General features: G+C 43.2%; 1 protein-coding gene across 2 annotated transcripts; it reads left to right on the forward strand.

The window, feature by feature from the left end:
* The first annotated feature begins 24 nt into the window (after positions 1-24).
* RPL9 (ribosomal protein L9) lies at positions 25-16,709 on the forward strand. Of its 2 annotated transcripts, none has more exons than XM_085642246.1 (8): positions 25-118; positions 3,821-3,867; positions 3,971-4,086; positions 9,387-9,482; positions 10,308-10,440; positions 14,035-14,115; positions 14,508-14,619; positions 16,601-16,709. In XM_085642246.1, the coding sequence occupies exons 2-7, from the start codon at positions 3,822-3,824 to the stop codon at positions 14,612-14,614; spliced, it is 579 nt and encodes a 192-aa protein (XP_085498372.1). In that variant the 5' UTR covers positions 25-118; position 3,821; the 3' UTR covers positions 14,615-14,619; positions 16,601-16,709. The 2 variants fall into 2 exon arrangements, with proteins under 2 accessions (XP_085498372.1, XP_085498373.1); XM_085642247.1 differs by having other exon boundaries at positions 96-257.
* Positions 16,710-17,844: the final 1,135 nt, after the last annotated feature.

Below are 17,844 nucleotides of genomic sequence, written 5' to 3' on the forward strand. Positions count from 1 at the left end.
CTCGGTACGCGATTGGAATGGACTGGAGCTTCCAGATTACGTTGTGATGTCAGAGCATCGCGGGACTACATTTGCGTGATGACGTTTGACGCCCTCCCTTTTCTCGGTCTCCTGCGAGGTGAGGAGACGTTAAGCCCGGTTCCCGCTTTGGAATCCACTGCAATCCGTTAAATTTCAGCATATTCTGACCCCCGATTACGGCACACTAGGAACATCTGGGCTCATGGGCTAAGTGGCTATAACTATCGGTTGAAATGGTTGTAGGATTTCTCAGTATATATGTTTACATCTAGACAGACAAGAGATCGATTGAGTACTTTCTTTCTGTTTGGCCCCTCTCTTATTTAGTTCTGGCCTGTTATGCCTTCCCTTGCGCTTTGACATTTTTGTTGCACAATGGTTGTTTTTGCGTCTTCTTCAAATGCACTCTTCCTACAAGCAGTGACAGATGAAAACGCTGGTTGTCTAAGCCTAAACTCTTCCACAAATTGCTCGAATTATTTTTGCGCTTTACTAATTACTCATGTAATGTATAATCTCTACAAATGGGCCGATGTTTTCTTTTAAACTACTAACGTTGTTTAACTGGGTAACCACGTTCACTTACAATAGCTGCCGACACTTCTTTACTTAAACACTCTCGCCAGTAGGGGAAACAATTTAGAGAGCGAGAGTAGTATAAAGCGATAGTCCCACACTGTAAACTATCTGCCTTGTTTTCTAATGGTGTGGTTGGACTTGGCAGTTGCTGATGTTTAGTTTTCTTTGCATTTTATAGCTCATTAGATATCTGTGGCTACCTTGTTTGTTGACACGTCACATTTTGGGGCCAATATCCTCAAGACCGCTTTTCTGCAAAGCGTTGGTTATGCGAGATAGAGGTGCGCTCTGATTGTGTGGGAGTGGGTTTCGTCTCATGGTTATGTGTCCGGAAGTGGTGAGATGGGTGTCCCAAGTTCTACGCTTCTGTTAGGACAGAAATAAAAAGTTGCAGCTGGTATTAGTTGTAACAGTTTGTATTTGCGCTTGAAGATCAAATGAAGATGTGTTCCATTGTGTTTCGCTTCTATTTGCGTATAGGGTGGTGGCTTTGTAAGGGTTTGTGGTCATACGTAAACCTGGTGTAATGTTGTTTGGAGGCTTGTCCGGGAATCGTTGCCCATAGGTGGGCCAGCTAGTGGTAACTAAACATGCATGGTGACCGCTCCATTTGTAGGCTTGGTTTAGCTGTGTATCTTGTATACATTGGCATTCTGAAGATGCTCAAAAAATTTCTGTCCCTGTTGCCTCTTTCCACCAAAGAAACAGTAATCAGGGCCTTGGTCATCTCCTGTCTTGATTATGCCAATGCATTATATGTAGGTCTCCCTGGCTACCTAATGGATAAATTGCAGGTAGTGCAGAATGCCGCTGTGCAGCTGTTGCTGGACCTACCCAAACACACTAGCGTTAGGCAACCTCTCCGTAATTTGCACTGGTTATCGTTAAAAGCTAGGGTCCTGTTCAAGGCTTTAGTGACGGCCCATGCAGCACTATACGAATACGGCCCTATGTACCTGAGGAAATGTTTTTCGTTCTATGTTCCGGGCAGACACTTGCGTTCCTCGAACTCGTGCCTGGTTTCTGTACCCAAAATTCGTCTGAAAAGAAAGGGTGGCAGCTCATTGTCTTATCTGGTGGCTAAGTCTTGGAACTCCCTCCCCCTGGAGCTCCGGAGCCTTCAAAACCCCGCTCTGTTCAGGAAAAAAACTTTAAACTTTTCTATTTCTTTAAGCCTGTTCTCCTTCTTTTTCACTTTTCTCTCTTGCTGGGTCGCGCCGGGACACTCTTCTGTGTAGCTGTGTGCGTTATAAATCACCAATAACTTACATCGTGATCAACAGTTTTCAAAAGTAGTACTGAAAGGAGTTTTGGCTCCTCCCACGTCTTGTCTGAAGTGTAGCATTTAATTATGCTGAAGATACTTTTTTGGTTTGTGGAAGCATTCGGTACCCAATACAGCATAACTTGGTTATGGTCCATTATCAAGGCAATGGGTCTGGTCTGTTAAGATGACAGCTGTAGGCTTGACATTTATTAATAAAAGCATTGAAGTCAGTGTAAATTCAAGGCGATGTTGTTTGATTTTTAAAGGCTAGAAGCTTATATTTTGTTACTCCGGTCACTGATGTGTTAGGTAAGGGCTTTTTGGTGTTGCTTGTTCCCTGTGACAAACTATGGCAATAAATCTGAGAATCTTTGTTGGGCCCTCTGAGGAGAGATAGTATTTTGTATTGCCAACTCGAATATGTACATTTGTAATTTTTATTAACATTCCTGGTAGGTGACTTGTTTTGTGAGCTTGCGCAGAATACAGTAAGCTTGCGTTTGTTCCCTAACCCAATGGTAAAGCCTATGGACTGGTTTGGAAAGCTAGGTCAGTCATAGGCATGGTTTATTATGGGAAGTTGTGACTGACGAAGTGGCTCTAGCATTTTTATTGAGAAACACTTGTTTAAGCCAGTAGGTCTTCCACCACAGATTATTTTACCGTTATAAGTTGTAAACCTGCATTATTTTGTTGTTGCTTGAACTCGCATGGGCAGGGGATTTAGTGTTGGTCGCCCTCTGACAAACTGTGGGTGGGGAGAGTAGAAGATTTTCATTGCGAGCCTTACTACACCATTTTTAGAGAAAGTATACAAATATCAACTGTTTTTGTGGATATTTTTAATCTTAATACTATATGCATGGAAGTTGCTATTTAACCTGCACATCAGTAGGCCTGTTATAGCATTAAATCAGTGGTAAAGGCTATAGGCCTTATTGGCTCCCTAGGTAAAGCCATGTCCATTTATAGGTTACATTAGTTTATTATGACTAGTTGTGACAAGACAGTAGGACTGACTTCTTGTGAAAAGCATGCGTTAGACATTTGGCCTTAAGGGATGGATTGATTGCTACAAACGGTCAGAATACTGTAGCAGATGAGGGTTACAAGATTTGCACTGTAATAATTATTGTTGGACTCTTATGAAAACCTGACTGGCTAAGTTGTCCACCAGGACAGCCACGCACTTCAGTTCTGCCTATGGTCTTCCATATGGATGCCATTTACACTTTATCTATGAAACCATACACCATTGACTTTCTATTTGGGTAAATGCGTTTTGATTGCGTGTGCATCTGTGTGGAAATTAATGCACTTTCGTACTATGGCAGGGGTGCTATTAAATGAATTTTCCTTTCCCCCTTTATTTTAAATAGGTCCTCTTTGGATGATTTTAATACTTTGGGTGGGGGGGGGGGGTGCGCACTACATGTCACCTGCCAGTGGCTTGCTGCTCATTTCATCTGCTGTCGCTCGAAGCCACTGCCTCTAAAAACCATACAACCATCATGGAATAGTATTGGCCATGCAATGCCGAAACTTTAAAACAGTGATACTCTATTTGCAATACTGTTGTAAGATGGGCACCGGCAGCTTTCACTTTTATTGTTATTACAAGCATATGCCTGCCGTATTTTGACCAATATTTCTTTTAATTTAGCTTGCTTATGTTCTTTTAATTGGGTAAATGCAACAGTCATGCGGGTTAATAAATGCATGTGCGCAAGGATGTCTTTGGAAGCCTAAACCATCAGTGATCAAAAGTGCTCGTTCAACAATCAAGGGGCAACTTGTTTAAATGGCCCTCAGCAGTTTTGTAAATTTGTTGCTTTCAATCCAGTCTCCATCTGGCCTGTATCAAGCAGGTTTTCATGGCCGCCATGGACATCTTTGTAAAATAGTAAAGCCAAGGGCTTTTAGTGGTGTTTAACATACATTTTTCATTTTCAGAATGAAGACCATTCTCAACAACCAGACTGTGGACATCCCCGACAAGGGTAATTTCTTAAATATTACACACTGAGGGGGGGGGGGGGGGTGGGCTTGCTCTTGGTTAGAGTTTTTTTTTTTTTGTAATCTGACTTTTTTCTTCCCCCTCAGTGGACATCACCTTGAAAGGGCGCACTGTTATTGTGAAGGGCCCCCGGGGAAGTCTTCGCCGGGACTTCAACCATATTAATGTTGAGCTCTGTCTCATAGGCAAGAAGCATAGGAAGGTGAGTTCCATGACTTATTTCCAAGAGATGGAAGTGGGTGTGTAATTGGTCTTCAGATAATCTTCACCTTTGTGCGTATACGTAATAAAAAAGGAATATTTTTTCTTGAAAACCAACTTTGAGAGCTTTGAATGTTCATTGTGTAGTACTTGCATTGTTTGTTACTTTCAGCTGTATAATAGTGTTCATATGCCATGCTTGGCGACAACTAGGACTTTTTGGTCTCCGTACTCTGGATGCCCCAATCACTTATTTAGTCTCTCGTATGGATGGAGACAAGCTGTATTACAGACTATGGCATCACTCCTACCAATATGGCTAGGTTTCTTTTTGCTAACATTGATGTTGAGGCATTCAATGGTATTTGAACCATAGCAGGTTAAAAACCAGCAACATGAGATATAAATAACCCGGTCAAGTGTACTCTCAGAATTAAGCAGTTTTGTTAAACGAAAGGGTGTTTTTGCTTGTGTGATCCTGATGAGACGAGATACAATGATCTAAATAGTACCAGTAATTTCAGTTGGACTACATTTGATTGTCAAATGCTCATAGCATGAGTAAACTGCCATCTCGCAATATGAACCCCATTGGTGTATCCGGCGTGCATGTTATAACCTTTATATTGACCAGGAGAAAACTCACTAACTTATTCAAATTCACTTTAAACTACTCCTTGTAAAGTTGTCATTTATCATGATAAATGTGCGTTGCAGCCTCATATTGCTGTTTCATGGTTGTCCTCTTCATTTGTAATCTGTATGCATTAAATTTACAAGGACATTACATGTGATATTCCCTTTGTGATTATAGAGGAATTTGATTGGCAGGACTTGCCAGCCTCATACAATGTATTTTATTGCAAGAATATTTAGCTTTCAACATTCGTTAGATTTTAATGTGATGTATTGCATTTTTGTGTTCAAAAGAATTGTGCATGCTGAAACCTCATTGTACTTTCATTTTAATTGTCGCTAAGATCTATCCATGCTGTTCAGTGTAATGGGGTTTAGGCATGGGTTGCGGTGAAGTAGGTCTAGTGATGTGTGTATCGTAGTTAAAAAAACATTTGTGCAATAGTTAATTGGGCATTTACTTGACTTTATTTTCTTAGACTCGTGAGCTTTTTCCATTCACTCCAGTTGGCATCCATTTGAGCCGCAATCTCTCGCCTCTTTAGCAACGTGCACTCTTGCATGTTTACATCAAAAGCTGTACATTGGTCCTTTGTCTTTTAGCAAGTATAATTCTTTCGGACCCCCCCCCCCCCCACCCCCTCATTGCTAGTGGCAAGATCAGCATCGCCATACAATACTGGTTTTAATGGACCTCAGCTGGGCCTCTCACTGTTAATGGGACTCTACTGTGGGCCATATTAATTGCTCTATGTATTGAATACGTTTTCTTCCTACACCATCTGCATTCTGGTTTATCTAACCCATTCTTATATGGTCAAAATGGTTGGTGTTCTAGTCCTTTTACTCTGACAAGGATAATGTGTCAGGCTGCCTTTTGGGTCCCTTATTTTTTCACACCTCTGGGATTGAAGTACAAGTAAAGTTACTAAACCAAGATATCCCGAAGGTTGAGCAACGAGAGGTTCCAGTTTTATTTTATGCAGCAATTGTGAACAGTTGAACATAACCTCTAAGACTAGGTGTATTTCTAAGGACACCTACAGCGCTTGTTGGTGGCTTTACTGACTGCTCTGCATTACAGGTTGTTTAGAGTTTAGACCAGTCATGTAAAGAACTTTTGGCCCCCATTGAGTCTTTTTAACTTTGCCTCTCATGATGAGCTCAGTCTGCATTATCAATTCACTAAACTTATAATATGGCTCCACTTTTTATACGGGTCTCTGTATGGTCAATTCCTTCTAATGCCATTAGGGACTACTCGAAGCTAGAAAAACACTTGAGTTTACAATGTAAGTTATCTAAAATACTTATCCTTATGAATTTTGTTTATCATATTTACTTCTCAGCAGAGACTGCAAATGTTCATGGCTTGTAAGACCTCTTCGTTACTTACAGGGCTGGCTTAGAGGCCACCCATTGCTTGCCATTGGTTGGTTCCAATGTTCTTCTCATTTACCTTTCACACGTTGGCGTGTGTAGCGATCTTTTCTGTTTCTGGTTCGACCCTCCCCAGGAACATGGCAGAAGTACTTGTGTCCATTGTCATTTAGTTCATATAAGTCTATGCAGGATCTGCGTTTCTAGACAACATAATCTAAGGGATTTGTGTCCAGAAGGATTCCAGACATCCCAAAGGATATGTTGGCCTGTAGACCACTATAAGCCCCACAACCTTACCAAGGAGTGAATAGTTTCTGGCAAATGTTAACACGACAACCCTGACCCCCTCAGTGATCGTGGAATCCGTACATTACTTTTTGCTCCGTCACTCGTGCTCACTTGTTCTGAGAGAGATACAGAAGAAACAGTGGAGCCGTTCTTCAATAAGTATTTATTGAACCAGCGTCATTCTAGTATAAAATAAGTGTGCTGCAACAACCATTAGACAAACAGATGTATTAGGTTTTAAGCACCAACAGAGTAAATGGAAGGTAGAATTCTACCATGGTGCTAAACAATGAATATTTGCAGGCATGTAGATACATGGTAGTAATTAGGACTACAACTAAGATGCAAGCCCTAACTAGATGTACTTAAATGTACCCAGTATGCGTGTAGGCGTCTAGCCAAAAATCCCCCTAGGAAAGAGCCAACCTCAACCTGATGGCAGAAAATGGAGGGCCCCTTCTTGGTCTCGAGTCCGACACCCCGTGAGGGATGTCGGATCATTGTGTGCTGGAATGTCTGCGTGCAGGGACATCAGCATGGAAGCTTCTCCTCTGGATTGCCCAGTGAACAGGTGGTACTGATATACTCAAAAGGTAGCCTCCGGGGTTATACCTAGATGTGTTATGATACTGTGGGCCTGTCGACCAAGGATGACGACAGTGGTGACTTTTGTACAGAGTTATTATGCAGACGATGGTAATCCTGTTGTGATAACGAAGAATCCACATGCCTAATAATTTAGGCTAGTTTTTTAACCTCTTCTGTGCCCATGACGAGACTATCTCGTCATGAACCCCACCCACTAATAAAACGCCCGGCACAGGAGGGGGAAAGGGCGTGGCACTGAAGGGGTTAAGAACCACACATTTATTCGGCACGCCACTAGGTAAAAGGTCCGCACCAGAGCTGTTATGTAGAGCAAGGTAGGTAGGACAAATGTAGGTAAACTGTTGTGCAACTACCTAAGCCTACATTGGGGCTTATAACACAGTTCAGCGCTCTTCTAATTGGTGCTACATTTTTATACAGCGAGAACTCACTCAAAGGTATGATCGCCTTTCTTTTTTCATTACTTAATCTATTTCTTTTGCCCTCTTTCTCAGCTACCCGACTGCTCCCACATATACAAGCCTGTTACTTCCCAATCTTTTGCAGCAACTGCCTAAGTATCAGTCTTAATTTCAGTCTCTGCTCGTGACACGCATGCCACTTGTTTATCACAAACTGATTCCAAAAAGATTAATGGCCTCTATGTAGGCCAAATGAAGACAGCAGCCAGTTTTTTACATCTGATTTGTATTAGTAATGCGTTTTTGTGCCCCATAGCCGAATATCAGTCGCCACGTTATTTTTCATGTGATGGTGATAGCAAGCTGTCCTGTCCTACAAGTGCCAGTCAAACACTTTAAGGCGACAGCCTACTTTTGTTTCATGCTTAACAAGGGTTTATCTTGTTTGTACTCTCCCTTAAATTTGACACGCAGGTAAATGGAGTGACGTAGACTTTCCATAGATTTCAATAGTTTGGCTCAATGGTTGATCCGGAACTGTATTGCAGTTCCTACGTTACCAGGCGATCAAATTTCCTGTACAGACAGGGCGAGGAATACCCATGTGTTGCTTAAGAGGACTTGTGCCTTGAAGAGAATTGAGCCTTAACTTGAGACCAGACCGAGTTGAGTCAGGCGATATCCCTTGTCTTCCTCACTCCCCTCGTATTTTAATTCTGACATATGACTGCGCATGAGCTCTCGCATGCAAGAGATATTGCATACAAGGGGCTTGCTGCCCACCCACTGCTTAACATTCGTTGGCTTAATTGTCACACTTACTGCTGCTTTCTGATTGGCCAGCACATGCTGGCATCACTTTGGCTAGAGCATGGGCCAAGAACTGATTCGTATAGCTTGATTGCTGTACTGCTGATCATTTTCCTTCTGCTCCTCTCACTAACTGAGGAACTACTTCTATTTATTAACCTCTTGCCGTTTGTAGCTGTTTTACATGGTGCATGCACTTCAATGCCCTTTTGCTTTTGAAATTGATGTTTGTGACAACATCTCCTTCGAAATATTTTCACTGCGACATGGGCGCAATTTCCTTTTTGTGATAAGATTTTTTTTTTGCCAAATGTCGTCATTCATTTGTTTTTTTGCGCATGGGGACATTTTACCGAATAAGCTTTGGCAAAGCCAATAAGTTTTGCCATTGAGGCTGTTGGCTGTGCCATCTCCTTTTGTTCATGCTGCACAGCATGGGCAGTACCCACATTGGCAGTGATTTTATCCATGCTGCATAGCAGCGTGACTGCTGTGCAGCATGGCTAAAAGTATACATTTAGAAAGACTCCGCATCCAGGTGTTAGTATGCTTTCTTTTTTTTTTTTGTTCTGTGCATTAGTGATGGGCACATCGAAGCGCTTTCTTAAGTTTTAGTCACACTGCAGAACATCCCTGCTGCAGTATATCACGGCTGCAAAACATTGCCTATAGCTCTAAGTGGCAAGACCTATTGGGTTTGCCAATGCTGGTTTTTTGTTTAAGCACTTGACTAGAGTGCATGTCCTTTGCAGCAGTCTCCCTGGAGTTCCTTTCCTCTGTTGCTGCAGGACCCCCACCCTACGTGTTATGTTGCTTTCCCCTCTGTTACACCCCACCCACCCCATGTTTTGGTTCGGCCCACACCCGCCCAATCTCAGTGTTGCTAATCTCAAAGTAATTTATGTGCACCTTTGCTTCTCTGCTGCTTTTACACTTTGTGCCTTCGCAAAAGCCATAAACTCAAGGGTATTACAGAAAATAAATTTGATTTCAAATCTGCCTGCTCTCCTTCCCTGGCCCATACATTTTGACTATATGCTTTCATTTTGTTTTGCTCTGAAAAAGCTCTTCAACAGTGTCTGCACTGGAGTGAGACTTAAAATGCTGTGTGATGTACTGCTTGCTGGTTAGACTTGCAGTTTAGAAGATTTTAATCACAATTTTTTATTTACAGCTTCGTGTTGACAAATGGTGGGGTAATCGCAAAGAGCTGGCCACAGTGCGCACAATCTGCAGCCATGTGCAAAACATGATTAAGGGTGTCACATTGGTAAATGCTACTTTCAAATATATTTTGTGTGGTCTTTCGAAGAAATGTTTCAGGGTGGTTCTGTCTTGTATTAAGCATTGTAAATCATCTAATGGCTAAAATCTTGTTCCTATAGTCACAGGCAGTTGGATTTATGTGTATTTGTAAAGCTGGAGGGTATCCTTGGAATGTATACTGACAGTTGTGCTTCTAGGGCTTCTTGCAATCCAGATACACTTCAAACTGTTTCCTCCTAACTATACCCTAAACCATTAAGACCATATGCTGCTCAGCATGTTTTTTTCCTTGCTTTCGGCTTGAGCTTTCTGTATCCCTATTCTGTAATGGTTGCTGTTATGGCTAGTAGAAGAGAATTGGTGAAAGGTATATTTTTCTAGTTCCTACCAGCATTCTTAGGAATTGCTGAATGTGGCATGCATATGAGGACTGTGCTTGCGATAGAAAATTAGAGGGTATTGATTAGTTTACAGTATCCTGTTTATGGTTTGTCTGAAATATGGTTAACTTGGTGTTATATTTTGTGCCTTGGACTTTTGAAATTCGTCCACTCTGTATTTTAGCGACTTGACTACCCATTCAACCCTCTTTGTGTTGTCGCAAATCGGCCCCAGGTACTTCGATCTCCCCATCCTACTGCTTGCGCGACCTCTAGGATTGTACTCCCTTCTAGGGTGTACTGTAAATGCTGCGTTCTTATCCTGTTTCACGGAACATTTTTAGAACTGTTCTACGTGCTTCAGAATCGGTTTTCTTTTTCTGATTGTCAACAATTTGAACTGTTCATGAGGTAACTTTCTTTGATACAAACCACTTTTTCATTTTCAGGGCTTTCGTTACAAGATGAGGTCTGTGTACGCCCATTTCCCTATTAACGTAGTAATTCAGGAAACTGGCTCGCTAGTCGAAATCCGTAACTTCTTGGGGGAGAAGTACATCCGCAGAGTGCGCATGAGGCAAGGTATGTAGTTTATAATTATATTCATTTAGTACACAGCTTCAATATCATTTGTTGCCCATTTGTCCTCTCCTCTAAGAGTCAATCTCAACGTGTTTTTGTATTTATTTTTACCTTTATATCTCTGCATGTTGTCATATTAGCTCAGCCACAGGCATGCTTTCTCAATTTTTCTCCTGAACCTGTCGCATGCTTCAACATTGCTTTTTAAGATGTGCGGTGGGCACCGCCTGAGTGGTGTTGGTATCCTGACATTTTGCCCTGTTCTAGTGTTGCTTGCCCTTTTTGGGGGTGTTACTACGGGTGCTTTCGACAGTTTCACCTTTTGTCTAGTGACAAAAGCACTGTACTAAATTGCAGGATGAGGTGCCCACCATTGCTACAGCAAGTATTTTGTGTAGAAAAAGGGTCGTTGTTACCGGAGTTGTGTGATGTGTTGGGTGTGAACACCTGTTCTGTGCAACTGACATTGGGGATTGGAGCATGAATAGTTGGAACTTCATGGTGCCCCCATCACCAGCTGTGTCCTGCTTTCCCTTAGTTTTGGTATTGCAGACCCTTCCCAAAAATTAAGTTGCCCATATCACACCTATCCAACACCACCGCTGCACCGAACATTGCTGTTTGTTGCTATATATTTATACAGTTATAAAGTATTCATTTGGTGGAAGTCTTAATTTGCGATAGATTTTACCTTGCGATGCGCATACATGACATTAAGCTCATCACAATAAACCAACAATACAGATTTTCTCTTGCTAATACTTCCACCATTCAATGCTAAGCCTGTTTTTAGGTCTCGCTAGCGTAAGGCTGCGCGCATGTGCAGTCTCGCTGGCGAGATTTAGTGTTGACAGGGTATTTTCATTAAGATGCATTGCGCCCCGCCCCGCTTTCCCATTGGTCGGCGTCACCGTTTATGGTAAATGGCGGCCAGCCATTGGGAAAAAGGTGCCGGTGACGTTTTTGCTTGGCTTTTCGAGCCGTCCCATTTGGACGGCCTCGCCTGCTTTGCGTTGGTCGCAAAAGGTTTCTTAACTTTATGGGGCCAAACACATGGCCCTATAAAGACACACCTTTTGGCAGGCGAGGCCACGGCAGAAAAAGCCAAACAAACGTCATGGCGAGCGCTTGTGTTTATATGCGCTCGAGCCATGCTGTGCATTCTACATTCCAGGTTGTGAATCGTAAAGTTTACCACACGTGCTGCTACAGACTGAGGTGGGGGGGGGGGGCAGGGAGCAGTGGGCCTTGGGAGGGATGAGGTGCCGTTGCCCAGGGGAGAGGGTGGGGGAGATGTGGGGCAGCTGGCGGGGTTAATATTACCAACTGAAATGGTAATAAACAGCAAGAACGTTATGGGGCATTAATAAAGTGCTAAGGGAAATAGTTGCAGGATATTTCTGAGTATTGTTGTATTCGCCTAGCTCACCTTTCACCGATTGTGGCTCTTCTGGCGAGGTCCCCGTCCAAGGGTGGATTTCCTCCTCAAGGCACATTTGTGGGGATGGGTGTGTTGGTGATGGAGCCACCAGGTAACTGGGGTCTGTGGAGGTCGGCGTGGGCTGCTTGGTTGCCGATCTAGGGTTGATGCGGTGTTGGAATGCCCGCGGTGACTGGCGTTGTGGTAGCCTAGACTTTCATGATGGGTGCAAGAAATTAAAGGACTGAGTAAAATTCGGGGGGGGGGGGGGATTACCGTGGGAGCAGGCGGAGTTTGAGGGGAAGGGGAGTGGGAGGGTTGGGTGAAGGAAGCGGGGGCGATCGGCTGAGGGTAGGAGGGGGGCGTTGTGGATTTTGGGGGGTCGGGGTGCTGCTTGGGAGGGTGCGGGATGTTGGGTGAAGGGGAGGTGGGTGTTCCTCGGCGGGTCGGGTATGCGCAAAGGCTGGGAGGAGGCTTGGCGATTTGAGCACCATTCAGAGAGGATGGATGTTTTTGCCGGGCTGGGCTCGGCCTGCTGGCATGTGGCTAGCTGTGGAGGATAAGGGGCAGTACGGAGGATTTGATGTTGGACGGCTGGAGTGTCGGCGCTGGTTTGGTTGGGTGTGTGATGTGTGAAAGTCGCATGGTGCCGGGGGGGTTGGTTGCAGGAGTAGCGGTTGGGAGGAGGGGGGACTGTTTCTCGGAGGGCTGCAGGCTTACTGTGGAGGTTGCAAAAGGAGGATCGGAATGTTATTAAGCAGGCAATAATAGGCGGGATCGGGACCCCAGGGGGGGGGCGATGGGCCTTGTGGGCGAGACTGTCTACTTTGGGCCGGTGGGATGGGGTGTGGTTTTCGGTGTGGACGGGCAGCAGGTGGTCCTGGGACAGACTGACGCACATTGATTGGGTTTGGAGGGGGACGAAGGCGTGCCGGGGGGAAGGGAGGGGGCACTGGGGAGAGGAAGCGTCGGGTCTCATTACATGTTGAAGGGAGGTGCCATGGGCACAGACAAGGTGTACTGCACCTGGAGGCTAATTACATCTGGGTTTCTCCCCTCCCGCTATCCTCATTTCTCTTCGGCCTCGGGTGGAAGGGGTGGGGTGGGGTGGGCTTCCGAGGAATCCCTCAGCATTCCTGCCACATCTGGAAGTGGAGGAGTATGGGGGTTTGCAGTGCCAGGCACTGGTGGGCGCTACACCCACGGCTGGGGAGTGCAGCGTTTAGGCCCCGGGTGACTAGGGGTGAAGCACTGTCTGGGGAGGGATGAGGAGGCGCTATACAGGGAGCAATGTCTTCGGGTTATGCAGATGTCCCTCGGGGGTGGGTGATAGGAAGAACACACTGGGAGGTTGATGCAGTCCTGGGGTGGGGGAGAAGGTGAACATTTCCTTCTTTATGAAGCACATCTAGACATTGGGGTTTTGTGCCCCATCTCAGGGTGCATTTTGTGCATTTATTCCTATTATCCCTGGTTCAGCAACATGCTCATGGATGCCATGTCTACTCTTTATGTCCATATTCTTTATGACAGACATGTCACGTGAAGTAGCCCGCTGAGTTGGGGAGCTGATGAAATGTATCTCTGGATGTTATAACTCCATAGGTCTGCTCTTGGCCTCACCTTCAAGGTGCTGTTTGATTCTGACTTAAGTCCCGAGTGAGAGGGCAGTGGTTGGGTTGGGGGGGGGGGGGGGCTTCCCGTGTTCCTGCTGGGGGGCATTGTACTGTGAAGTTATGGAGCACAATGTTGGGTGTGAGTGGGCAGTCAATTATTCGAACTCTGCGTGAATGTTTATTGTTGCACTTTCTTTTTTTGCGATCTCTATAAAAATAAAAAAATTCCTAACTGCCAAATCCTATTCTGCTTTACCCAAAGACTACTTTATCTTCTGCATTTATTGTAAAAACGATGTTTCGTTGTTCACATGATGCATTGAAGTTTTGTGCTCTGAAAGACTGTATATGCACAATGTAAAGATCCCTGGCTGCAATTTGCTAATTTTCAAATCTGTTCTTGTCCATCATTGCCAGGTTTTGCTTCTCGTTCAGTAACACACTGCATGGTGTCTAGTAAGGGCTTTCAGTTGGGTTGGTCTTTAAATGCACTGCTATAAAATTCAGTTTTCAAAATGAAATATTGCGTTCAACATATTTGTTTTTTTATATTGTCAGGTGTCAACTGTGCACTTTCTCAAGCCCAGAAGGACGAGTTGATTCTTGAAGGGAATGACATTGAACTGGTTTCAAATTCAGGTTTGTTGCACAGATTGCAAGCTTAGTTGGGCGGACGCCACAGCTTTTAGATGTTAATTTCAAAATAGTTCTAAGACTGTTTCCTTAATGAATCCCTTAAGTATCTGGTCCATAACGTTCTCCACAAAATTGCTAGATTTTTAGCCAACGTAGACTTTTAAACCATGCTCACGGTTGTTGGTAATGTTAGTTTACAAAATGAAAATTGGGAATTTTCAGTTAGTGTTTCCTAGGGCTATTTTTACATTTATTTCAATGAGATGACTTATTGAAATACACCATTTTTTGTGTGCATTCCTGTGCACCGTTCTGTGAAGTAGTGATGTATGTAGTGTCATTACATGAAATCGTGCTAATGTTTAGATTTTTCTGATCTTCCATTTACAATTCAGCTGCCTTGATCCAGCAAGCCACCACTGTAAAGAACAAGGATATCCGAAAGTTCTTGGATGGTATCTATGTTTCAGAGAAGGGCACTGTCCAGCAGCTGGAAGAATAACCTTGGTGAGTGGAAAAAATAAACGAGCCTGTGAACTTAGATCTCATGTTTTCGTGTTGAATTCTCTTCTGTGGCAGTAGACTACATAGTGAATCGTTAAGATAACATGGTACTCAAATTATATACCATTAGGAGGAAGTTTTAAAAGTTTCTTTTGTTAATTTCTGGTCCATGGGTCTCTGAAGTTTTGTGGCTGTTCCAATATAATATATAGAATGAGGTGTGGAAACTAAACCAGCTATGTCCGATATATGAAAAATCGCATCATTGACCTGTGTCCCATACCTCTTAACATTTATAGCAAAGAATGTTCTTTATCCCAGTACATACTTTCCACACAGACTGCAGTGTTTGGCAGCCCAACTTCTACTCATGAATATACACTCAAAACTCTTTATTCTTCATAGGCCTAAAACTATCTCAAATCTAGTTTATTCTGCTGATGATCCAGTACTCTTGAAACAGCCTCCAAAACAATCTAGGCATGAGTGCTTGGTATTCCCATTTATTTGCAGTTAGAAAATAAATTACATTTCTTCCTCCACTTTTGTTATTAAAACTTGAATCGATCCAGAGACTCGTGTGCCCCCCTCAAAAATACTAGTTTTTACTATACCCTCCAACCACTGCCTATTCTGTGATGGACATAAGTAGCACTGCCTTTAACAAGTTAATCTTCACTGGTGTGGTCAACCACACCACATACATCTTGTACCCATTTTTTTTTTTTTTAAATCTGTCTGGTAATTCTTCTCAACCTCCTGTATGTACCCATAAACTGTACCCTTCCACTTACATTTTCTCCATGAAAGCTGCTAGTCTTGGTTCTTGTGAATCCTTAACAGATTCCCCTTGCCGGCTTTGACATCACCTGATTTCTTAACTGGCTTGTCAGTTGATCTTAAGTTGTACCTCTAAACCAGCAGCCCTTCCCTCTCATATCCAGGCGTAGAGAAATCTACTTGCTATGGCGAGTTGGATTTTACCAGGTCTAGATTTTTAAGACCTACTGGTCCTTTCTGGTGAGTGAACTTAAGCTGGAAAGGAACATGTCTTCTGTTCATTCGGGAAGCGAATGAGCATTAAAGATGCCTTTACATAAAGTTTTTATCTTGGCACATTTGCTGTCTGTTCAAGGACGCAGGTCAAATGTCAGTTTCTTTTTACTAATCTATGATCATCTTAGGATCTCATCTGGAGAATTTTGTAAAGAGCTCTCTGACAATCATTGTGAAACGACTAAACAATATTGGTTGTACGCTATAGTTCTATCTGTTAAGCTGCATGTCGATGCGAAATGTGGCCGTTTCTATGGAAAATTTGCTTATTGCAAATGAGTGTGCTACCACTCCATGATTAGTTATTTATTAAGTGATATTTTTTAAACGTGCTTGAGAGTCCTGCCCTAATGATCATTCTGTTAATCAACTAAGAGCAAAGTAGGATCTCGTGTGTATCTAGATTTGTATTCTCTAATGAGATAATTTAGTGTATTAATTGTATCTATTAAAGGTATCCAGTGTGTGGATGGGAGTTTTGAAGAAAAATTTGCAATCCCTTCCCCTTTGACACACACTCCCAGCTAGGATATAAATGACAAAACATGTTAGTGATGGCCTATTACAGAGCATAATGCTGCTTTTGGCGAGAGCCTGGAGCCCCCTCCCCACCCCCTGGGATCAACTGAGGCCCTCCCTAGAGGGGCCTGCCCCCCTCCCCGGTTTGAAGACCCCTGCCTTCAGGGCTGGTAACATTTTTATGATTTTTTATTTTCAATGCCAGATCAGTTATACCTACTGTAGACTTCCATCTATCTCCAGAGTCGAGGGAATCTCCGACCAGCATGTACTATTTTGGTACACTTTAAGTTGTTACCACAAACCGAGTTGAAGGCTATTTTTCGATTGTCCATGGTATATTAAATGTTTGCTGTGGTGTATGATGGTTTTTAAATCAGCTTAACCCTTTGTTTTTCCTTTTTTGCAGGTGTCTATGCCACCAACTGAAGCATTTCTGTAAATATAAATGGTCTGCCAGAACAGCATCAAAAAGATCTTTGCGGTGCATAATTAAAATAAAAAAATATTCTTCCTTGTGTGCTTGGTTTTGTACAGTTGATTTTGAAATGGTAATATGCAATTGCCTTGGGCAGGATCTTTTTCTTCACTTTCATTAGACCATGACTGTTTGCATCCAACAGTTGTAATATAAACTGAGGCCTGCATGGCCATCAGACTAGTCTTAAAGGTCTTGCAAATGCAACTTCTAGCAGGCAATGAATGCTCTACTCTCAAAGGAACCAAACATTTTATGTCTGCTTAGATTTGAAGACCATGATAAATTTAGACAAGGCTGCATCTGCCCACTGAATATTCTTGGATAGTTTGCAGGTGGGTATATGTGAGCAGGTCCTTTTTAGACTCAGCCTAAATTTGGGGATGGGGGGGGGGGGGGCCTTGAGTGTCGTAAATTTAGAGATAGCCTGGACCCTGATGGCCTGATTTGGAGATGGATAATGAGACCTACTGTGGAGGTGTTCATGGGGAACTCATTACAGCACTATCTGGACCAGTGTATTATGGACCACTTCCTTTTTACCCCAGTAGTCAGGCAGCTATGTGGAAGGCTTTCTTGATGGGAGGTATCTGGACCATGACAATCCTGAAGACCAGCTTGGTCAGGACAAGGGGTTGGACCACTGCGTTCAAATCGGTTTTAATTAACTTTTTTACAATGCATAGTGTCACTAATTTAAGATGCACTCTTGAATGGATGATGGTTATATAGAGTGCCGATCACATATCTACCCATTTTATCCACATGAAGTTTAGCTGTGGATGGAATGTGAAGCCGGTTAGTTTGACCACCCTTCTTGATAATCACTGTTAAAACTTGATCTATAGATGGGTTTGTAAGTACTATTGAAAAGTTGCGTCACTCCGACATGAGCATATCCGCTCCATACTGTGAGAACTGTTCCTCTTCGCCTTGTTTAATCTGATTACATTCCATTTAAGGCATTTCAAGGGTGTATAAAGATCTGTATGATATCCCTTCATTGTGTTAAAGGGAGCACCTTTTGCCACGCACTGAGCAAATGTAAGTGCCATATCCACTCCCCGTACTAAGATCTGAGCCTTAAACTGGTCCCTCAAAACAAATTCTCTATCAAGACAAACCTCTGTCCAAGGGCTTCGTTTCTATCAGGGTGGGCTAGCTTAGATTATTGG

Source organism: Triturus cristatus, chromosome 2_2 (assembly GCF_964204655.1).
Source record: "Triturus cristatus chromosome 2_2, aTriCri1.1, whole genome shotgun sequence".
NCBI classification, from domain to species: Eukaryota; Metazoa; Chordata; class Amphibia; order Caudata; family Salamandridae; genus Triturus; species Triturus cristatus.